Below are 25,128 nucleotides of genomic sequence, written 5' to 3'. Positions count from 1 at the left end.
TTTAGTTTATGTGGTTCTGAAAATACTAACAAGGAAAATGAAACGAAAAAAACAAGGAAAGTCAAGGTAAGAAACGCTTTAAAGACAAGGTCTCTTCAGAAGAGAGAGAGAGAGAGGCAGAAGATCTCTGATTAAATGGTAGACCAGTGAGCTAAGTGTCATGTGGAGAAGGAACAGGCGTGTGAGTATGTATGTAGGATCAGCGCAAGCAGAATTCATAGCTCTAGAAGGTAATTTGAGGAGATTGGGGCTGGTCAATAAGTACGATCTATAGGGTACAGTATTTATGGCATGGTTGATCTTAGAATCAATGCGACATACAGGCATTACATACTAGTCCCTTAACAGTGACCTTGGGTGGGCAGAAAACGTACAACTTTTCATTCGCTTTAGAACATCTCTTGCTGAAAAATGAGATGAGATTCCGGTCTTGCATCGGTTAAGAGTTCCGTGCAATGGTATTTGGTATTTTTGTCTTTGTTTTGTAGACTGGATCAATCAATTAATTTCAATTTCCGGATATTGGTATTTAGTACTTTCGATTACAGAACTTCGATCTGCAAATTCGTAGTCGATTTATTTGTGATTGTGGCATCCGATGGCCAACTTGGGATTTTTTTTATTTTTATACCCTCAGCCATATGGCTACGGAAAGTATACATCATACCATCACTTCGCAATATTGATGTTAGAAACTAAGTCTCTTTAGACGAAATTCGTTGTAAGACATTTGGAGTTGTTCTGGTCATATATGTCTTTCCATCCAATGACTGTATAACTTTCCAAGGTAGTATTCGATTTCATCAAAATTTGATAAATCGTACCATTCCTATCAAACTTACATCGATTTCGCGATAGACGAAAATCGGCCCACACCTTTTGGTACCTCTTAAATGTCAAGTTTCAGATGATTTGGTGGGAAATTGTGGCAGAAACATTCAAAATACCGAAAATCGGCAGGTACCAATTAGTAGACCTGAATCGAACATTTTTTGCAAGGAGAGAACAGACCTACTGAAACCAACAATTGTCAATTTTTCAGCTAATTTGGTTGGAAATTGTGGCAAAAATTCTCGAATAACGGAAAATCTGGAGGGGGCTATGGGACTATACCTAAACGAGAACCAACATATCATTTTCAACACCAAACAACCTGCATATAACATAAACTTTTATGCTAAATTTTGAAGCTCTAGAATAAATAATGTGGACTCTATTATGATTTCATCAGACGGGAAGACGTTTAGAGGGACGGACATCGCTAAATCGACGTAGAATTTTATGCTGATCAAATATATATACTTTGTGGGGTCTAAAATTTAAATTTCGAGGTGTTACAAACGGAATGACAATCTTCATATACCCTACATAATATGGTGGATTGTATAAAAAGCAAGCAAGCAAGCGTTCAAACTTTGTAGATTCTAATATTTGGTCCGCCTTAGGTCAGATTAGACAAGTAAAAAAGCTGTAAGTTCGGCCGAGCCGAACTTTGGTACAAATTTGGCAATTTTCAAAAAAAATTAAATCCGTTAAAAATTCTGTTAAAATCATTAAAATACCGAATGTAGCCATATATGAGGGTCTATATGATGACGTGGACCTGCATAGACAACTTTTGTCATAAGCTATTACAATATTCAAATGCGAAACTTGAAAAAAAAAAATTATAATTTAGCTAAAATCATCAAAATACCAAATACCATGGGGGTTATAAAACGTGGAACTGCACAGACAAATTTCTGGCATAGGCTGCAGTATCCATTACGAACTTCAAATTTGAAATAATTCCGGTAATTAATGTCGCTAAAATCATCAAAAAACTAAATATCGGGGGTACCGTTATATGGGGTCGTATAGCCCCCGTGGACGTGGAACTGCATAGACAATTTTCTGGCATAGGCTGTAGTACCCATTACGAACTTCAAATGCGAAATTTGATACAATTCCGGTAAATAATGTCGCTAAAACCATTAAAATACCGAATATAGTGAGGTACCGTTATATGGGGGCTATACGAAAACGTGGACCTACATGGTGCATTTACGAACTTAACCTGCCTACTGGCAAAATAAACATGTGTGCAGCCTTCCATCTCAATTCATTCGAAAGATAGAGTGATTACAACAGACAGACGAGGTAGACAGACGGACATCGCTAAATCGACTTAGAATTTTACGCTGATCAAGAATATATATACTTTGTTGGGTCTAAGATCATTATTTCGATGAGTTACAAACGGAATGACAAAATGAATATAACCTCTATAGTATGGTGGAGGGTATAAAAATTACTTTTTATGCCCTCCACCATTTGGAAATTGGGTAAGGTACCAAAAGAGGTTCGCAGATCTTCACAGCAGATCTTGTATTAGAAGAAATAATGGGATGTGCGAAATATGAAGAGAACCGGATGGTTAATTTGAAAACATTGACCCTTTGTGAGGAAGAACAATCTTGTGTTAGTAGAAATATTGAGATGCGGCTAGGGTGCATGGAATCGGATATTAAGTTTATGAACATCATGAATATTCCAAATGTTGAACCTTTATGGGGGAGGTAGCAGAAGAAGAGGACCGATATATTCCATCTTAACACCAGACCTTGGGTTAATAAAAATATTGGGATTTGTGAAATTTGAAGACAATTGGACTCTTGCATCCAATTTTAAAGGAGTTGTAATTATACAAAATTTTGACTTTTTCGCACCTGACCTAAAACTGATGTAAATATTAGGATTTGCAAAGTTGGAGCAAAAACGGATAATCATTTCTCTTTCTGTGCAGAAAAATATTATTTTTTGAACATTTCGAACTTTTGTGAGGGAGGTACCAGAAAGAGGAGACCCATTCCTATCTCCAAACTCAATCTAAGTTTGATAATAATACTACGATGTACCAACTTTGGATCAAATCGGATACTCTCTTCGAGAGTTATTGTGCACACCTGCCAGCCTTACAGACAGACGGACGGACATCGCTAGATCGACTCCAAATGTCCTGAAACGGATTTGGTCCAAAGAAAACTTGGATCTAAAACTGTTATTTCGATGAGGCACAATTTGGCCGTATCAAATGATATATACCCTCTCTAGCCATATGGCTGAGGGTATAAAAATTATGCATATATCTCACAAGTCCAAATTTGGTTTGGTAGCATTTTTATCAGGTCAGGATATATACGTTTATGGTCGCTCTCTAAGTCTAATTTTCGTACAATTTCAGCGCTTCAAGTTAAAAAGTAAATAACAAAGATCAGATATATTGGTGACTGATTGAGGCTTTCGTATACGCGTTCCATGTACGGTGGAATTTACTTGTGCAGTAGCTTTTTTTCGCTTCGTCTCATAGTCTTACTGACAAAAAAGTCTTGGCCATACAGATTCATCAGGTTGCCGGATGACAGAGAACTGGGATTTAGAGGATGACAGGTTTTTTTCTCTATCTTTTTCTTCGCCGTACTCATTAGGTTATTTTGACTTTTTGTGGGATTCAAAGTCCGAACACCTATCTGGCATTGAAGGACGAGTGGAACTTAAAATTTCGTTTATATTACTAGTTTTCTTGCATTCGCCTTGCATTTTGTTCTGTACCTTTTAATTACAGTTGCCTTTTTGCATTAACCTACTGCGAAATTTTAACTTCTTACCTCTTATAAGTCGTTCAGTAACAATGTTGGACCTTTTAGTACTTTTTATACCCTACAACACTATATGTTGGGGGCATTATGAATTTGAATGGGCCAAAAATTATGTAACACATCAAAGGATTGGTCTCCCACTTAGGAAAGTATATATGGATCTTCCTATCTCACCGAGCTAAGTCGAACTAGCTATGTGTGTCCGTCTGTCCACGTTAATTTGTAATCACTTTACAGGTCGCAATTATGACCCGATCTTCATGATATTTAGAATGGAAGTGGGACTAGGGCCAGAATAGAAGCCTATTGCTGGGCTGGGCAGGTGCCTACCAAAATGTCAAGTTTGTGTACTGCTCTTAGAAATTGTTTGCAAAATATCCCATGATCAAAATTTTTTATTCTCTAAATAATATTTTACAACATTTTATTGAAATTTATATATGTATGTGTTACAACTTAAATAACCAACCAATAACCATATCATTATTTAAAAACCACTTAACAATTAATAAAAATAAATAAATCCATCATCAACACCATATCTTCTGAACACATTTCTTTATTTTCCATCACCGTAAAAAGCTCTTAAGCTCTCTATTTATCACACCTTCTTTTCATTTCAAGAAAATGTATCAACTTTTCATTTGTAGTTTAGAATACAGCTGGTCTACAATTCCTATATTCTTTTTTGGGTGGGGAAACAAAACTATTTTTTGAACATCGAAATGTTTTGCGTTAAAGTTGACGTTAAGTGAATTGTCTTAAATTGTGTTTCATTTCAAGCGTTTGGTTTTCGGTTTTCGTTTCGTTCGTTTGTTAATTCGTTGTATTATTGACCATCTGTTCAACGTGTGTTCTTCATTTGTGTTCTGTTCTGTTCTCGTTTTTATGTTTTTGTGTTCTCATTTTCCTCTCACTCTCTCCTTCTCTCTATGTTACTTGTAAATGTTATTAATTACACCCATGTTCTTTAGGCGTTAACTTTCCATTCCCAGTTGGTGTAGCTGCCAACTTTGATTGGTGTAAGCAGCCGGGCTCACATTTGTCCATTAATTAGCATCATGGAATCCCATTTGGCTCTCATTTGGTCCGGATAATTAGTCCGAAACGCATTTGTTGGTAGTAAAACAAAAAAGATTAATATATGTATATTGCATTCGACGAATTAGGGATGTAATGGAATTCACACGCAAAAAGAGGGGAGATAGCTAGGATGGTTCTCAGAATCTGAGGTCGTTTTTTTATAATTTAGTTAGAGAAGCTTATACTAAAGATTAAAAGTGAAATAAAAAAGTAACAGAACATGAACAGACGGACGGACATACATAGCTAGATCGACCCAGCTCCGAAAGATAGGAAGATCCATATATAGTTTCTTATATCGTGAACAAATATTTCGAGGTGATAAGTAATTGTTTGCCTAATCAAACATATAACACTTCCAACACAAGATGCTGTTGGGTATAACCAATTGTCTTAAAATCTTAATCATTTGTGGCTTGTGGTATCTGAAAATCTTCAAAAATACTGGAAATATAATTGGGCTGACCTAAAAAATAGGACCAGCTGACTCGTATGAAAATTGAGACATAAATCTTTAAATAAACAAAATGAAAGCTATACCAAATAGTGGACTAATAAGAACCCGAAATGTCAAGAATTGGTTGGAAGTTATATTAGGTACCACCAAAATGCCGCAATCAGGAATTACCGTCATAAAAATTCTATGTTAGAAAATACATTAGAAAATTTGGGCTGCAAAATAAAGAAAATAGGGTGAAGTATATATACGCCTAAGCGTGAACCGATGAAGTACAGAACCAAACATGCAAATTGTATGGTAACGAAAGAGAAGGATTTTTTTACTTAGGCTATGATTATTCAAACTAGGGGTGGTTCCGAAGGAATGCGCCAATATTGTTCATTTCGTATCTGACATTAGTCTGATATAAATATTACAGCGTTCCAGAACGGATTATACCGTCTACTTCTTTCACTCCCAATGAGATATGTGATAATTTTTGTTCCACTTGATCTAACACTAATAAAATAATTAGGAAAATTTTAATAAAAATCGAACATTTAATATAAACGAATAATTGTTAAAACATATTGCGAATAATTAATTTAAAGCGCATAATTATTAAAGCATTAAAGAGAACCCGATGCATATTTTTGATTTTATGATGGTTTTGGTTATTCAAAAGTTTGATCCTTTGTGCGGGTGGTACAAAAAGGAATGGTCCGATTTCTACTATCTTCATGTGTCAAGTCAGAATGGAATCGGTTTTTTTCACAGAAGATCTTGTGTTAGTAAAAATAATGGAATTTGTGTAATTTGAAGATAATCGGACCCTTATCTCATATTTTATAAGAGTTATAAATAATCAAAATGTTGGCCCTTTGAGGGGTAGGTATTTGATGAAATGGGATTTGCAAAGTTTGAACATAGGATGATCCTTTCTTATCCTATTAAATAATTATTTTTTAAGAAGATGTTGATCTTTTTGTGTGGAGGTACCAGAAGGAGTTGACCGATTTTGCCCATCTACTAATTCGATCTAAGTTTGATAATAATAATACGATTTACTAAGTTTAGACCAAATCGAATACTTCCTTCGAAATTGTGCCCACCAGCTAGACAGGCAGATAGATGGACACCCTTAGATCGGCTCCAAATGTCCTGAAACGGATTTCATCTAAAGAGACCTAAGGTCTAAACAATTATTTCGATGAGGCACATTGTGGCCGTATCAAATGATGTATAGCCTCTGCAGCCGTATGGCTGAAGATATAAAAAGAAAACAGAAAAATGTTGGCATTTTTTTGATTGGGATATACCTGTTATTTTGTTCTTTAAATATAGTCAGGCTTAATCCCATTATTATTGTTTTTACAAAAATATCGTTTATTTATTGCAGAAAAATGACAATGTCTGCAGGATTTTTACCTTTTTTTAATTCCTTGGTTGTCTCTTGTATTGACCTTACGATCGTCCCATGGCTACAAAAAAGTATTTTCATAGAAGTTATTTTAAACTTCTAGGAAGAATATTCCTAGCCAAGGGAAAATATAAGGATTGGTGGCTATTTCTGAAACCATGGTAAACATGACCATTTTTCTCCACCAATAGATAAACGTTATTTTTATAAAAAAAAAAACAATATTTGGCATTAAGAATGACTATCTCGCAACCAAGGGAATAAGGGAATTGTCTGAAATTCTACACAAGGAGTTTTTTTGTGAGCACTTTACCCCCTGAAAGAGAATTGACTATATAGGTCTACGATATCATATTGCCCCATATAACGGTACCCCCGACATTCCATATTTTGATGATTTTAGCCATATTTTTTAACGGAATTGTCTGAAATTCCACACAAGGAGTTCTTTGTGAGTAATTTACTCCCTGAAATAGAATTTTCTATATAGTTCCACGATATCGTATTGCCCCATATAAAGGTACCCTCCGATTTTCGGTATTTTGACGATTTTAGCCACATTTTTCAACGGAATTGTCTGAAATTCCACATAAGGATTTTTTTGTGAATACTTTACCCCCTGAAAGAGAATTGTCTAAATAGGTCCATGATCGTATAGCCCCATATAACGGTACCCCCCATTATTCGGTATTTTGACGATTTTAGCCACATTTTTCAATGGAATTGTCTGAAAATCCACACAAAGAGTTCCTTGTAAGTACTTCATCCCCTGAAAGAGATTTATGTATATATGTCCGCGATATCCTATATCCCGCATACAATTGTATCTCCCGATATTCGGTATTTTGATGATAATAGCCACATTTTTCAACGGAATTGTTTAAAAGTCCACACAAACAGTTCCTTGTGAGTACTTTATTCTCTACAAGAGAATTGTAAATGTTGGTCTACGACATCGTATAGCCCTATATAACGGTACCCCCAGATATTCGTTATTTTCATGATTTTTCCGACATTATTCACCGGACTTGTTTAAAACTTCGTATTTGAAGTTCGGAACTGTTTCTACATCCACGTCTTCGTATAGCCCCATATAACAGTTTCTTCCAAATGGTGGAGGGTATAAAAAGTTCGGCCCAGCTTTTTTACTTATTTTCAATAGGTTTGTACTCCAAACAAAACCATAAACATTTACATGCCAGAAGTACACAAACAATACGATTGCCTAATTCTACTTCGGATGTGAGTAACAGAGCTGTAGTTTGCGAGCAAATCGACAAGTAATATTTTCAAACGAGACGATGGCTGTTAAATTTAGAGTTGTTCTTCTAAATTCCATTAATGGAAATAATAAATGAATAAAAAGGTATATATTATATTAGATTGTACATTGTTTGTAATATGTTATTATGCAGGGATCGTTTTCAATGAGTTTGTACTGTTTCCTTTCCATTCCAGCAAAATACATTTTTTTTTGTTTCCGAAGTAAAAAAGGCTAGCTATCTTCATATCGGCTTTGTTTCGTTTCGTACTTCGAAAAAATACTGAACACTGTTTATTTTCATACTCTGTTTGTCTGGCCCTGCATAAAATGGACATACAATTAATGTTCAATGTGTCGTATAGGCAATATAGGCCATTTCAGTAAAAATCATTCGCTAAGTGGGCCCCTATTACACAAATACAAACTTGCCCTCGCCAGCAATGAAGAAGATAAACAAATCGTCGGGTCCGTGTGACAAAGCTATGAATTCGATTCGTTCGATTCAAAAATGTAAAACACCTTTATGTTAAGACTACAGAAATTTGAAAAAACATTTACTCAACTCTTACTCTCAACAGAAATTTTTCTAAAAATTTCCTAAATCTTTCCAAATGGTGGAGGGTATTCAAAGTTCGGCCCGGCCGAACTTTCTGCCTTTTTACTTGTTTATTTTACTCACAAACATTTTACTTTCTCAACTACAATAAATGTATTTTTAAAATAACGAAAGGATATTCAACTTTGCCGAACGTGGACTCATATGCTTAACATATATTGAAAAGAGGTTTCCAATCCAAAGAGAATTAAAAATTTGCTCAAAAAAATTCAAAATGCCTTATCAATAGAAATATGATATGAAAATCTCGGTCAAGTCCCTACACTATTCGATTAGAGATCCGATTTGAACAAAGTTCAGCCACCATATTTTTTAAACGAATTAGAGCAATTTAAAAAATGAGTTATATCCTTCTGCTACAACATTTGAGAAATCGTAAACATTTTTTCTATTTTGTTTTTAATTACAAATGGCCTTGCAGCCCAGATAAAGCTATTGAGAATTGCGCAGAATATTAAATGTAGTACATCAATTCCATGCTAGCATTTCAAATATTATCATGTACTTGCAAACAAATGGAAAAAAACCATATCCAACCAGTAGCAGCCTTCCTTTTACAGAATCCATGCTGAAGGTTATACCGTATTTAATATGCCATAACAGCAAACCGTGTGAAAAAACTTCTCTATAATTAATGGATATATTTATATCCTAAACACCTCAGATTCTGAGATCCTAATTGTTAATGGAAGTGTACCTCTCATTTGCGCCTCTATTAAGACAAAGTAGGTAAGACCAGTTATGTAAGGACTTCACTTTCCTCTCTTCTCTTCTACTCAGCTGTCATTTCATTTCTCAGTAACAACAATAACAACAACTTCTCTCTGCTTTCGAAAGTCATTCTGAAAAACAAAAACAATGCATGCCTTCAGCATGGAAGCGTTTCGTTATCAATTACATACATTTCAATTTCAGAATTTCACCCAAGTCAATAATCAATTATCTCTACAAATGAAAATAAAAATAAAAATTGTAAATAAAACCCTAACTAAAATTATTATTCCTATAACTTTCTTTTGTATATATTTAAAAATTGAACAAAAAAAATTGTACAAAAAAAATACCTTCAACTACCTATCAACAACCACAACAACTACTACTTCTACTACCATCATATTGAAAAATCAACCCAAAAATACATATGTATATATGTGTGTGTGTCTGTGTCGACCGACAACAATCGTTTGCCCACCTGGATTGCAAAAATTCCCACCCGCCCTCAATCCAACAACCAACCATTGCATTTCAAATACCAGAATTTGATCCTGATTTCTCAAGTAAATCGTCGTTGAAACGACGCGGTGGCATTTGCATTTTTGTCGACGAGGAGGAAGTCGAACAAATGCTTGACCACAATGTGGCCACACAGCATCACCACAATGGCGGTGTCGATGGTGTCAGTGGTGGTGGTAGTGGCGGTGGCGTTGGTGGTGATGGCAGTGTCACCAAGTGTCTTACCTTCAGTGTCAATAGTATGACCAGGGGTGGTGAACGCACCAAATGCCTCTATTGTGGAGCTGCTTTGAAAGCTCAACACCAAGCGGAAAATAGCAAGCGAAACGATAAGCAAACGCGTCACAAAACAAAGACAATGGCACAAAGGTTAAGCTTCTGGCACAGAAATCGATGGTTGTACCGTAACCGAAAGCAACGAAACCCGGCCGGATGTCAGTGTGGGGCAAATGGTGAGTTTGAATTAGAAAGAAAACCTAAAACGAAAAAAAAAAAACAAAAGAAAAGAAAAACAACAAGCGAACAACAACAACAAGAGGTGAAACAATGCCCACAGAAGAAAACAATAAAAAAACAAGAATTTGAAATGAATACAAAGTTGTTGTTTGGAAATCATACACATAACCACTACATCAAATGCAGCAACAAGAACAATAATAACAACAACAAGTACAAGTACAACAATAGAAAAAACAACAATAACAACAGCCACACAATTTTACTAACGCTTCTTAAGCTAAAGCCACCACAATCACTGCAACAATAGCAACAACATTAAAATAATGCATTCCTAATTGAATCTTACTCTCGTCGTACATTAGACCGTATCGATTATGTTTTAATTGGTTTTTAATTTTTTTGAGATATATAAAAGCTTTGTGAATAATATTAAAAAATTATTAAAGTTCTGAGTGCTTCGACTAGCGGTATATTTTCTCACACTTTAGCTCTCTCTGCCACGAACCGATTTCTCTAGAAATAGGATAACCGAAGCCATTAAGCGAAAGTTATTGACATTTTTTAATATTGCAAAAGGTGAGATCGAGGTTATCCTAATTTTTTGTCATATTTCCCAAAAGAAATATATACATACATAAAAGTTATTCTCCTGCTATGAAATCAATATGACAAATTTAACAAAATAACAAGTAAAAGAGTATCGATCGGTTTTGCCGACAAATGTATACCCTCAGCCAATGTTCGATTGTTTTAAAATAGTTTGACTTCCGTTATGATTATTCAAATGTTTAAACCCTTATGCAGTGGTTCCGAAGGAATGGGCCAATATTGGCCATTTCATATCGGACTTAAATAAATATGATATAAATATTGCGACGTGTTAGGCTTGGACTGTGTTGTGTTAATGCAAATTTTGGGATGTACCAAGTCTTAAATGGAAACGAATGTTAATTTCGCTTTTTATGAACTTCATGGATATTAAAAGTTTTGAGACTTTGAGGGGGAGGTACCAGTAGGTACCAGAAGGAGTTGACCGATATATTCCATCTTAACCAGAATATAAATATTGGGATGTGTGCAATTTGAAGACAATCGGACTCTTACATAACATTTTATGAGAGTTGTAATTATTCAAAATTTTGACTATTTGTGGGGGTGGTACTTGATAGCGTGGATCGATATTGCCCATTTTTACACCTGACCTAGCATTGACACAAATATTAGGATATGTAAAGTTGGAGCAGAATCGGATTATCCTTTCTCTTTCTGTGCAAAAAATATATTTTTTGAAAATTTCGACCCTTTGTGGGGGAGGTAACAGAAGGAGTGGACCGATATATTCCATCTTAACATCAGACCTTGGGTTAATATGAATATTGGGATGTGCGAAATTTCATCACATTTTATGAGAACTGTAATTATTCAAAATGTTGACCATTTGTGGGGGAGGCACTTGATAGCGTGGACCGATATTGACCATTTTCACACCTAACCTAGCATTGATGCAAATATTAGGATTTACAAAGTTGGAGCAAAATCTGTTTATCCTTTCTCTTTCTGTGCAAAAAATATATTTTTTGAAAATTTCGACCTTTTGTGTGGGAGGTACCAGAAGGAGTGGACCGATATTGCCCATCTCCGAACTCGATCTGAGTTTGACAAAAACATTTCGATATACCAAGTTTGGACCAAATCGGATACTCCCTTCGAGAGTTATCGTGTGCACCAGTCATCCAGACAGACAGACGAACGGACGGACCGACGGACATCGCTAGATCGACTTCAAATGTGTTGAAACGGTTTTAGTCCAAAGAGACCTAAAACCGTAATTTCGACTAAACACGTTTCGACCGATATATACCCTCTGTAGCCATATGGCTGAGGGTGTAAAAAGTATCAGTCGAGTATGCCGACGGATGTGTACTCTCAGCCTATATCCGTTTATTAAAATATATTTTATGTTATATTGTTCAAAACGTTAAGCTTTTATAGAGAACGAAGTGTGGACTAATATTGTCCATTTCGTTTTGTTATTTCGAAAGAGCACGTTTTGTCCGTCGATATGGAGCATTTTGACTGCACCTTAAAAATATAAGCAATTTGTGGCCATAAAGCTGAGGTTAAAATCAGTCTCATATGATTTGACCCATGACATAAATGGGTTACAATTGCGAAAAATTCATTATCCCATAAATCAGAATTTAACCTATAACGAATCCGTTTTTAAAAGATTTTTACTTTCCGAATATCCATCTTTATGTAGAATGATGCAAATGTCAGCGTTATTCTATCTACACAAACACACACAAACTATTGGGAGAACAGAAAAGTGCAATACTGCAGTGCCCGGAAGAAAGTTGTTCTCCCAATTTTTAATTCCCTCCGCTATACAATGGAGAGTATATTAAATTTGTCATTCCGTTTGCTAATACCTCGAAATATTCGTCGGAGACCCCAAATGTATATATGCATTCCTGTTCCGAATAAAATTATAAGGCGGCTTAGCGATGTCGGTCTGTCTGTCAATCCGTCCGTCTGTCTGTCTGTTGAAATTAAAATAGAGCCCCTATTATTTAATCTACAGCTTTGAACACAAAGGTTGATATTATATACAGGCTGATTGGTATTGGAAATGGTATAGCCCTCATATAACGTTAATTCCACACCAACCAAATCAGCTGAATCTTGACTTGGGGTTCTTGAAAGGTGTGTCCTTGTAGTTCTTGAAAGGTCTGTTTCTTACTAAACATATTCCATTAATGTCAATTAATTGGAATAGTTTATTATCATATTCGGTTTACCTGGCCCTGCGTAAAATGGATATTCAATTGATGTTCTTTGTGTCGTATAAGCAATAAAAGCTATTTCAATAAAAATCATACGCCAAATGGGTCTTTGGTACGACTTTTCGTCTCTTTTTGACGACTTCTTCAGGGGAGTTCGAATCTCTAAACAAGATTAGACAAATAACACTAGTTAAATACATAACAAAATTAAGTAAATTGTCTGTAGGTCCCCGATATCGTATATCACTCACATAATGGTACCCTCCGATATTCGGTGTTTTAATGATATTATTGACCGAAATTGTTTCAAATTTGATGATATTAGTGATATATTCAACGGAATTGTTTCAAATTTCGTATTTGAAGTTCGGAATAGGTACTACAGTCCATGACAAAAAATTACTTATGTAGGTCCACGTCATCGTTTAGTCCCCAAAGTGGTATTTTTCGTCGCATTTTTTTTTTTTTTTTTTTTTTTTTTTTTTTTTTTTTTTTGAAAATTTTCCATTTCCTTCAAAATGGTGGAGGGTATTAAAAGTTCTGCTTGGCCGAACTTGGCTGTTTTTTTTTCGATTGAGATAAAAATTCCCACAAATCATTTGATTGGGCCAAAGAAGAACCCTATTGCAATTGATGATGATTTGCAATTGATACGCGCTTTATTAGTAAAGATTAATTTCTAGTACCAATAGCAGAAATGTATGACAAATAATTTTTTGGAATATTTTAACTTGCCCCCCTATGTAGGTTATTTAGACCGTCGTTAATTCTGAGAAAATTAAAAAATTGCGTAAAAAGATGACTACAAAAATTTGGATTTTTTTTTTTTTTTTTTTTTTTTTTTGTAATGTTTGGAAAATTTTTTATCGCATGGGGTTTTTTTAATTTGACTTACAATGTTGAATTGTACATGTTTTAATATTTTTTTACACCTTACAACACAATGTTTTGGGAGTATAATAAGCAGGTCGCAATTATCGTCCGATCGTCACAATCGTGTATGGTTAGAATTGAAGCCTATATTTATGGGGTCAAATGAACCAAAACATTTTAGGCTGTGGTAGACTATAGGGAATATCATGTATTTATTGAGATGTTCTAACTAATAACATTAGTATAAAATATAAATATAAAATATGATTTTGTACAAAATCAGCAAAATAAATCGATACGGTCTAATGTGTGCCCTCAGTCTTACAATTCATTTGCTTGCTTAAACTTCTGCCATTAGATGAAGGCCGAATGCATAAAACAAAAAACACCGCTTCAACTGCTTCGATTTTAGCATTTCTAAATTGCATCGTTCTTCTAATTGTATTATTTCTTTCATCTACTTCTTTTTTTGTCTTGTCTTTTTACTTTCTTCGATCTTTTGTCTGCTTAGTAAATTGTAAATGTTGAATAAATTGAAATCCGGTATTTGCTTTAAATGTGCTTTCAATGTTATTTATTATTTATTTATGTAACTTCAACAGCAAAACAACAACAACTGCATTTACTTGCCACCCTACACTATTACAAGGCTACTTGCTCAAAAATATCAAAATAAAGTTACAGGAACATTTATTTACCAACAGGAAAATATTAATTATTTTAAATTATACAAAAAGAGTTCATTGGTAAAAAAATTTTAAATTATACAAAAAGAGTTCATTGGTAAAAACATGAATTTGAATATACAGGGTGAGATAAAAAAAAACTGCAACAAGGTCAAAAGCCATAATTTTTATATATTTTTTTTTAATTTTATTGAATGGAAGCAAAAAATGTCGGAAATAGCATCATATTTTAGAATAAGTTTAGATTGATTCGAATTGCCTTTAAACGGCCAATTAAACGTTGCCCGAATGTTGCTCTGTGATATTTTGGCCCATTCCCGGCGAAGCGCTTCTTGAGGTGATCGACACTTTGGTATTTTTTAGCGTCAACCTTGCTTTCCAAAATACTGCAGACACCAAAAAACGGATTGGTATCCGAAGATTTTGGTGGCCATTGTGCGCTGGATATGAAGCGAGAAACCTCACTTTGTAACCATTCTTGGGTGGCGTGTGCTGAGTGCGATGGTGCTGAGTACTATTGGAATGTCCAAGGTCTGCGGTTAAAATGTTTGCGTGCCCAAGGCTTTAATACAACCTCCAGAATATTTTGCACGATAATATTCGGCATTTTTTTCTGATGCCACGGTCGATTAATACGACCGGAAAGCGACCATTGGATGTTATGGCGGCCCACACCATCACCATGGCCGGCGCTTGAGTTCTGGTGGCCACCCGAAGGTACATATTTTCAGCTGACCTCCTTGGCAAGTAAACACGATCATTTTGTTTGTTTACAAACTGCTGGACATCGGAGAAAACCAAATTCGGCAGTGCACAACTTTTGGCCAAGCGAAGCAACTCTTTAGCTCTTTTGAGTCTGTGAGTCTTTCTGTTGCGATGTAAGTTCTTGCACTTTTCAATGGCTTTACTCCGAGCTCATTTTTTAATATTTGCCCAATGGTATATTGCGATATGTTCAGCTCACGAGCCATCTTTCCGCCACTGCGACAAAAATCGCCTACTAAGGTTTATGTCTTCGTATATTTGGAAGATTTTAGCGACATTTTTCACCGGATTTGTTTCAAATTTCGTATTTGAAGTTCGTAATGGATTCTACAACCTATGACAACAAATTGTCTATACAGATCCAAGTTTTCGTATAGGCCCCATAAAGGTTTCATTTTTCTACGGAATTTTTTTGAAAATTTTCAAGTTCCTTCAATATAGTGAAGTTCCAAATTTTATTGAAATCGCACGAGAAAATATATAGGAACGATATCCAAATCTGTACTGATTTCATTTTAATTTTTATACCCTACACCATATAGTGGTAAGGGTATTATGTCTTTGTGCATTTGTTTGTAACATGGAGAAGGAAACGAGATAGACCCATAGTTGCTTTTTGGTCCGTCCGTCCGTCTGTCCATGTATTTTTTCTAAACAAAATGCAGGTCGCATTTATTATTCGATTGAGATAAAATTTTCTAAATAACATTTGTTTGGCTTTAGGACGAACCCAATTGAAATTGGTGAAAATCGGTCCATATTCAGATATAGCTCTCTTCACCCGATTTTAGGTTTCTTGTGCACCATTCTTGTGCTAATATCAGTCCAAATAGTGTGAATTTTGCTGCATCCGACCGAATTCAGCTTACAAGAATGTGCTTCAAATTTGGTGAAGATCGGTTCAGATATAGCTTTAGCTTCCATCTATATGTTTCATCCGATTTGGTGTTTAAGTTCCTCAAACTCGTAATATGCATTCGACAACAATGATATTTGGTGTCAGATGTCTTATAGAGCTCGGAAATACCTCTACCAAATTTTATCAAGATCGGTTCAGATTTGGATATAGGTCCAATATATATCCTTAACAGATTTCGGGTTAATTGTGCACCAAATGGCGAATATCTGTCAAAAAAGTCCTGAATTTTGATACATCCTACCTAATTTAGTCCAGAAAGAAGTAAATCAAATTTGGAGAAAATCGGTTCATATATAGCTATAGCTGACATACATATTTTTCATCCGATTTGTAGTTTAAGTCCCTCACATGCATGCGACAAACAATGAAATTTGGTACCAGATATCTTATAAAGCTCAGAAATACCTTTGCCAAATTTTATCGAAAACGGCTAATATTTGGATATAGCCCCCTCATATAACCTTAATCCGATTTCTGGTTTATTGTGCAAATAATGGCTAATATCTACCCAAATGGAGTGAATTTCGGGACGTACTTTTTAGTTGTGAAGGGTATCATATAGTCGGCCCCGCCCGACTTTTGACTTTTCCTTATTGGTCAAATTTATTTTGGTACCAAATTTCGTTACACATTCCATTTAATTTCGCAAATTTACTTTTTTACCAAATTCCTTCACTCATTCCAAATTTCGTTGGAATCGGACAAACATTCAGTGTTTGTTGCATCAAATATGTGAGATAGGCCGAAATTATATTTTTATGGGAGCTATATCCAATCTGAAACGATTTTAATAAAATAGTTGGTAAAATTATTTTCTGATCAAATTCCATTACTCATTCCAAATTTTATTGGAATCGAATACACATATCGTGTTTGGTGCATCGAATATGTCAAATTGGCCGAAAATATATATGGGAACTACAGCCAAATTTGAATCAAAATCGGTATGCAAATTTATTTTTTATTTCCGTCCGATTTTCCGACATTCTAAATTTGAAGACTGTATCTATAAACGATTAAGATATGTGCATTCAAAAACAAAATTTTCTGCAGGTACCTCCGATTCTGATGCTATATCTCCAGTTCCATTTGGAATTTAAAAAATGTATATAGCCTATGTTACTTTCAGGCAATGTTGTAGTAAATACGGAAATTTGCAGGAAAATCTGTTTAGCAGTTTTTTTAACAATTTTTTTTCAGACAAACAAACCTACAATCAATCGTCAAAACATTTTCCTCTTTTATAGATATAGATCCATTGAATATACACAAATCAGAGATGGGAAATCTTCATTTCAGAAGCAGGATTTTTACACCCTCTCTTTCAAATTAAATACCCTAGTGCAATGACTTCCATATCCCCACAGCTTACAATGACTCACAATAGTTTACCATTATTTGAAAAGCACTTACACGCTGGATTCAGCTCATTAAAGTGCACCCACGGAATTCTTTCTCAACGTAAAAAGTTGTATTGATATGCATTGCCACTTTAACAAGAATATTGTGAAGTAAAAATATATATTTACATTTAAAAAATATATATATCCTCATGGATGTCAAGTAAAGCCTTACATAAAATCCCAGCAATTGTTAACTTGAAACGTTTTCACTTAAAGACATAAAGGATACATTTTAAGGTTTCTTTTAGCAAAAGCACACTTAACCAACTTTTATGGTTTTCTATATTTTTAAAAAAAAAATTGATTTTTTTCACATAAAACATATTATTTGTTGTTGTTTTAGTCGTTTTATATTTTTAAATTTAGTATTTTCACATTTCAACTCACCTGGACTTCCTGATGCTTTTTTCACTGACATCCAACTATTGCAACTTCTGCTTCTCTATTTTCCATTTATAAATTTCCAATACTCTAACGCTTCTCCATTTAATCTCTTTACTATTAATTACTCTTAAAACTTCTTTCGATTTCAATTTAGCTGTTTGCCGAATTGTCTTTGTTTTAATTTCAACCATTTGCTTGTTGTCTACTCTACTCTGTCATTTTCTGTCTATGTCTATGTGTGTGTATGTAGTTGTTGGTAATCTATTCTACAGGGTTTATTTAATTATAAACCCAAAATACATAAATATACATTATTAATAATACGAAAACAATACAACAAACAAGTAAAATTCTACAAAAAAATAATAGTTATTATTTAAATTGTGCTGGGAATTTTAATTAAATTTTTGAAAAAACAAAATATAATTAAAAAAATGTTTTTCTAAATAAAAATATAATTCCATATTTTGATACATATATAGGGTGAGATAAAAAACTGCAACAAAGTCAAAAGCCATAATTTTTACATTTTTTTTCTTTAAATTTTATTGAATGAAAGCTAAAAATATCGGAAATAGCATCAAATTTTAGAAAAAGTTTAGATTTTTTCGAATTGGTCACCTTTGGCACGAATTATGGCCTTCAAACGTCAATAAAACCGTCACACGCTGTCCGAATGTTATTCTGCGGTATTTTAGTCCAGTTGGAATGACCAAGGTCTGCGGACATTAAATCCTTGCGTGCCCAAGGATTTATAGAATATTCGGCATTCATTCTGATGCCACTGTCGATTAATACGAGCGGAGAGCTACCATCGGCTGTTATGGCGACCCACACTGCCACCATGGCCGGCGCTTGAGTTCTGGTGGCCAACCGAAGGTGCACGTTTTCAGCTGACCTCTTTGGCAAGTAAACATGATAATTTTGTTTGTTTACAAACTGCTGGACAACGAATGTTTTCTCATCGGAGACGGAAACAACCAAATTCGGCAATTCACCACTTGCGCCCAAGCGAGGCAACTTTTTAGCTCTTTTGAGTCTATTTTCTTTCCATAGCGGTATAAGGTCTTGCACTTTTTGGAATTTCAATGGCTTTACCCCGAGCCTATTTTTCAATATTTGCCGAATGGATTATTGCAATATGTTGAGCTCACGAGCCATTTTTCGGCCACTGCGACGCGAGTTTCGATCAAGTCGCTTCTATACTTTTCGAACCATTTCTGCTGAAGTTGCTGTTTTCTTCCGTCCACTTCCTTGACGTCGGGCTACGCTACCAGTATCACGATAACGAGCGATGGTACGAGACACAAAAGATTTATTAACATTTAAATGCTGGAGTGCTCTAACGATAGCCATTTTTGGTTTTCCAGCCAAATATAAAGAAATCACACTATCACGCTGAAATCCATCTGGAAAATTCTCACTAAAATGCTTTTGTACGCTGGTAAGCAATATAATGAGCTGTCACTGGAATAATTTTAATAGCTGTCGGACGAGTGGCTTAGAAAATACAGCAGTCTGAAGTTGGTTGAAGTTTGTTCATATCACCCTGTATTTGGTATTTTGCTGACTTTAGCGACATTATTCACCGGGATTGTTACAAGTTTTGTCAACGTATGTTTTAAAAGATTTTTTTCTTACAAATGATGGTGGAACACTCCGGTTCGCCACATCTAGTACCTTACGCACATTACAAAATGTTCCAAAAATTATCACATATCTTCTATATATACAAAAGAGCAAAATGTTTGTACGTTTGATTGTTTGTTTTTAATTTATATACTCAAAAATATCTAAACTGAGTTTCCTGCAAATTTTCAAACATACTTTAGCATCGGCTGAAAGTAACATAGGCTATAGATATAGCAAAATAATCGGAGGTGCCTCAAAAAAGTTAGATTTTATATGAACATATATATTTATTTGTTATGGATACATTCTTCAAATTCGGAATGTGTAAAGGAATTTGGTCAAAAAAATAACTTTGTTAAATTATATTGAAATCAGTTCAGGTTTTAATGTTATTTAATTAAAAATCTTAGACCCACAACGCCTTTGCAATGGTGTTAGAGTAAAGAGTAAAAAAAACTACATAACAATTTAATTAAGGCTACGATTATTACGGGGAAGTATGTAGGTTCAGTTTTATTGCTACCTCGAATCCCTCTAAGGGCAAAAAATGTCTTTCAATTTTAATGGAATATAGAACGCTTGACATTTGTTATGACAATTAATAAATCCCAAGTACAAATTCTTCATGTATGCGGATTAAATTGGACATTTTCCTGCTTTTCTCATGATCTATACCCGGCATATTCACGCGTTGCTAGAACGAGGCATTTGTTTTTTTACGCCCTTGAATGAAAAAAAAAAATAAATTTAAACTTAAGGAAATAGACCAAATCGATAAGAAGTGGATAATACTGGTCCACTCTTTCTGTATATCCTCCATAAAGGGTCAACATACCTGCTGATTTCTTACTGAAAGTGAGATTAAAGAAAATGATTAATTCAGGGAAACATTATATCGCTTTGAAATTTTGCTCAGACATTTATATTAGCATGTTTGGTATTAAAAAATGGGACATATCGGATCTCGTTTCGGTATGGCCCTCAACTAACAGTACTTCCTACTAATTGCCAATATTTTAAATGTTTTGACCACATTTGTAATCCAAGTTGACATTTAGAGTTCTGAGTATATATAATATCTTCATGCTAATACTTTTCAAGATTGCTCCAGTTGTTGGTATAAGCACCGTATTACTGTTCCTCCTAATTTTTTTGGTATTTTAAAGGGTTCAACACCACTTTCAAATTGACATTTTGAATTCTGAGCTGAACGCATATCTTCCCGCTAAATTTTTTGAAGATAGTTCCACAATTATATTTTAACCATATATAACGACACTTCCAATTTGTAGGTATTTTGAGAATCTCTACCTGAAAAATGTGTAAATTTATGTTCACTATTACATATAGGTTCTATATATAGAGACACTTCTTTATTTTTGGTATTTTGAGATTTTCAGAGGGAGTTTTTACTTTTTGGTATTTTGTTTCTCATTGGATAAAAGCTAAATAAATTGCCAATATAGAATCAAAGTTCAACTAGGTCTCTATAGGGCCCAATGTTGTTAGATCCCCAAAAAACAGAGATAAATTCAAAGGAAGTATTTCATTATTCCCATTAATTTGTTTTTTTCTTTTTTTTTTTCAATTTTCATATCTAAATCAGTAAAAAATAACAAACTTTGAGTTAAGCCAGGAAAAAAATTATCCCTTAGAAAACCTTCATTAAGCTGAAGACTTTGACTAAATATTTGTATGCCTTCCTATATATGAAATTGATCAAAATCTCAATAATATATTTAAAAAAGAATATGTAACAAGGGCTATATTGTTTGCATTACTTTTAGGGCAGAAAGTGGCTTATGTTGGTATTTGGTTTTTGCCCGGTAGAGACATTGGTACGAATTTTCACTAAAGTTTAGGATATATTGATCGCCAACCACTTTTTTGTTCTATTTATTCAGTTAGATTTACAGGTTAAATAGAATATTTGTTTATAACTGCATACCGAAACCATTAATCAATTTTCCAATTTCCATATATAATTAAAAAACTTAGTTTCACACAACAACCTTCTGTGCAAAAACTAATCGATTCCCAACACATGCAATTTCAATATATCTTTATAGCTAATGTATGTGTGTTATTGCTCTCCTTTTCGCCATTTTATCTAATCAGAATTAAAATGTGAACAAACAACATCAACATGGCAAGAGAGATAAAGAGAGAGAGCGAGGGCAATAAAAACTCTAATGAATGGTTATCATTATTCTTGTCAGGACCAATCCGACACAGCTGCTGCTAACAGATACAACTCAATTTTGAACGTTTACTAATAACCTCGATACTGACCATTTGCTTGGCAATTCTATTTGCCTTGTCTGAGTTTATTTTTCACACTCTTCTTCGTGGCCACTTTGGCTTTTCTCGTTGCAGCATTGCTTTGCATGACTCCCATTGAAATGGCACAAAGCCATATATAAGTTACGTGCTAATGATGATGACCTCTTACTTTGGATGCGGGGGAAATGGTGAAAAAAAGACAACAAATTAGAAAAAATGTTGGAATTAGTTAAAGGAGGAACTCTTTCAACGACCGTTGTCTTTTATAACTTTATGATAAAGTGGGAGCATTGAGGGAAGTTTTCCACCATTTTTGTATATGCATTTTACTTTAAAAAGTTCATTTTTTTTTCTTGTTGGGCTCCAGAAATAAATTTCTGTGTAAGTCACTGGTTGAGGCTATTAAATTAATTTTTTTATTAAAATCTATGGGTATACAGGGTGAGATGAAAAAACTGCAACCAACTTCAGACTGCTGTCAATTCTAAGCCACTCGTCCGACAGCTGTTAAAATGTTTCCAGTGACAGCTCATTATATTGTTTACAAGCGCACAAAAGCATTTTGGTGAGAATTTTCCAGAAAAAAAGTTATTCGTGATAGAATTTGGAGTGTGATAGTGGGATTTCTTTATATTCGGCTGGAAAACAACAAGTGGCTACCGTTAGAGCACTCCAGCATTTAAATGTGAATAAGTCTTTTGTTTCTCGTACCATCGCTCGTTACCGTGATACTGGTAACGTAGCCTGACGTCAAGGAAGTGGATGGAAGAAAAAGCGACTTGATCGAAACCTGCTTCGCAGTGGCCAAAAAAGCTGAACATATCGCAATATTCCATTCGGCAAATTTTGAAAAATGAGCTCGGGGTAAAACCTTTGAAATTCCAAAAAGTGCAAGAACTTACACCGCAACAGAAAGAAAATAGACTCAAAAGAACTAAAGAGTTGCTTCGCTTGGCCGAAAGTGATGAACTGCCGAATTTCGTTGTCCAGCAGGTTGTAAACAAACAAAATGATCATGTTTACTTGTCAAAGAGGTCAGCTGAAAATGTGCACCACCAGAACTCAGGCGCCGGTCATGGTGATGGTATGGGCCGCCATAATAGCCGATGGTCATTCTCCGCTCGTATTAATCGACCGTGGCATCACCATAAATGCCGAATGCTATCGCGACAATATTCTGGAGGGTATATTAAAGCCTTGGGCACGCAAACATTTTGGCCGCAGACCTTGGACATTCCAACAGGACTCAGCACCATCGCACTCAGCACGCGTCACCGTAGAATGATTACAAAATGAGGTTCCTCGCTTCACTTCCAGCGCACAATAACCACTAAAATCTCCGGATTCCAATCCGTTGGACTATTGTGTCTGGAGTATTTTGGAAAGCAAGGTTGGCACTAAAAAATACCAAAGTGTCGAACACCTCAAGCAAGCGCTTCGCCGGGAATGGACCAAAATACCGCTGAGCAACATTCGGGCAGCCTGTGACGGTTTCATTTGTCGTTAGAAGGCCATAATTCTTGCCAAAGGTGGCCAATTCGAACAAATCTAAACTTATTCTAAAATTTGATGCTATTTCCGACACTTTTTGCTTTCATTCAATAAAATTTTTAAAAAATGTAAAATTTATGGCGTTTGACTTTGTTGCAGTTTTTTTATCTCACCATATATTAGGATTTCCAAAGTTTGATACAAAATCGGATGATCCTTTCTTGTTCTAGATAGTAAATGTTTTTCTATGAAAATTTTGACGTTTATTGGAAAGGGACCAATTTTTCCCAACTCCGAACTCGATTTATGTTTGAGACAAATATTACGATGTAACAAGCTAGGACCAAATTAGGAGTAACCGCGAGTTATCGTGGGCACCAGCAAGACAGACGGACGGATGGACACCCCTAGATCGACTCCAAATGTCCTGAAACTGGTTTGGTCTACAACCATTATTTCCTTGAGGCACATTTTGGCCTATCAAATTATATATCCCCTTTGTAGCCACATGGCTAAGGGGATAAAAATGTTTTTCAAATTTTGTCAAACTGAAGAAATTGTGCATTTTTAATAACGAACTGTTGAACGAATCTCAAATTTTAAGGAGGACTTTTTGCTGATGAAATATTGAGTACTTGCTCATTTCTTAGCAATTAATTAAATTGTACTATCCCATTTTAAAGATACAGGCTTTACATCACCTAAATGATATGCAATCAATATTTGCATTTCTTCTCAACAAATCATCAATGTAATCCAAGGCTTATCAAAAATATAAACAATATATGGACAATATGGAGGTTATTGTAACAAAAACTTAGTCTTCCGTAAAATACTTTTTTTTTTTAGGCAACAAACTAGGTTCTCAATATAAATATTTGTTTATAACTTTACCATACGAAAAATATCGAATAAAGAATGCAATAGATGGTAGTTATTCTCTATCAATATATTTTGTTATGGGGAGCACAACCTAACACACACACACGCTCACAAACACTATTGACTGGTCTATGTATGGCAAAACCCCACCACACTAACAATGTAGTTTATTTGTAGTGTATAGTTTATGAAGGACCTCTGTTAACTGCTCAATATGTTTACTGTTCCCGGCATACTTCATAATGCATGATATACACCTGAATGTAAGAAACAATAAATTTTATTTGCCTCCTACACACACACTCGCAAAACACCAACACCCACACAATATTCCATTAGCGTTTCCAATAGCTTAGACATAAACAAAAGCCGTAGTAAAAAGTTTCCATAAATATCGATATTTTGCAAAAAAAGTAATACAAACAGGAATATGCTACACCTTTCCAAACAATACACCTTGTAAATAAAAACTATTACCAGTCCACATCCTCTCTTTTAGGGGGAGGCCCTCTCTCTTATTTTCTATTTACAATTATTTAATACCATCGACCATTACAGTTTTTTGTATGAGACCTAGATGTCCACTACTCGAAGCGGCTGTTTTAAACTTTTCGAACGCCAGCATCTTTTTTGCATTAATTATTTTTGTACCTTTTACAGGTGGTTCCGTGAGACCCACAAAAGGTTGGAAGGCCGAACATAAGGCGGCACGTACACTCGGTATTATTATGGGTGTCTTTCTGCTATGTTGGCTGCCATTTTTTCTCTGGTAAGTACAATGAACCGAAAAGTAATTGCTGCTGATGCTGCTGCACAGTGGTTTGAAATGAAAAAAAAATGGTCAGAAAATGGATTACGACAAGCTAGGACGT

The 25,128-nt window shown here is 34.8% G+C and overlaps 1 protein-coding gene across 1 annotated transcript in view; it reads left to right on the top strand.

Annotated features, from left to right (window-relative positions):
* LOC101895595 (octopamine receptor beta-3R) overlaps positions 1–25,128 on the top strand; it is a 64,012-nt gene that overhangs the window by 34,009 nt on the left and 4,875 nt on the right. Inside the window, exons 7-8 of the mRNA XM_059124354.1 lie at positions 9,717–10,145; positions 24,917–25,025. Of these exons, the coding sequence (XP_058980337.1) occupies positions 9,717–10,145; positions 24,917–25,025 (538 nt within the window). The remainder of the gene's footprint in view (positions 1–9,716; positions 10,146–24,916; positions 25,026–25,128) is intronic.

Source organism: Musca domestica, unplaced genomic scaffold (assembly GCF_030504385.1).
Source record: "Musca domestica strain aabys unplaced genomic scaffold, Musca_domestica.polishedcontigs.V.1.1 1, whole genome shotgun sequence".
NCBI classification, from domain to species: Eukaryota; Metazoa; Arthropoda; class Insecta; order Diptera; family Muscidae; genus Musca; species Musca domestica.
Note: the sequence above shows the minus strand (reverse complement) of the source record. Positions and strands in the feature narration are given on the sequence as shown.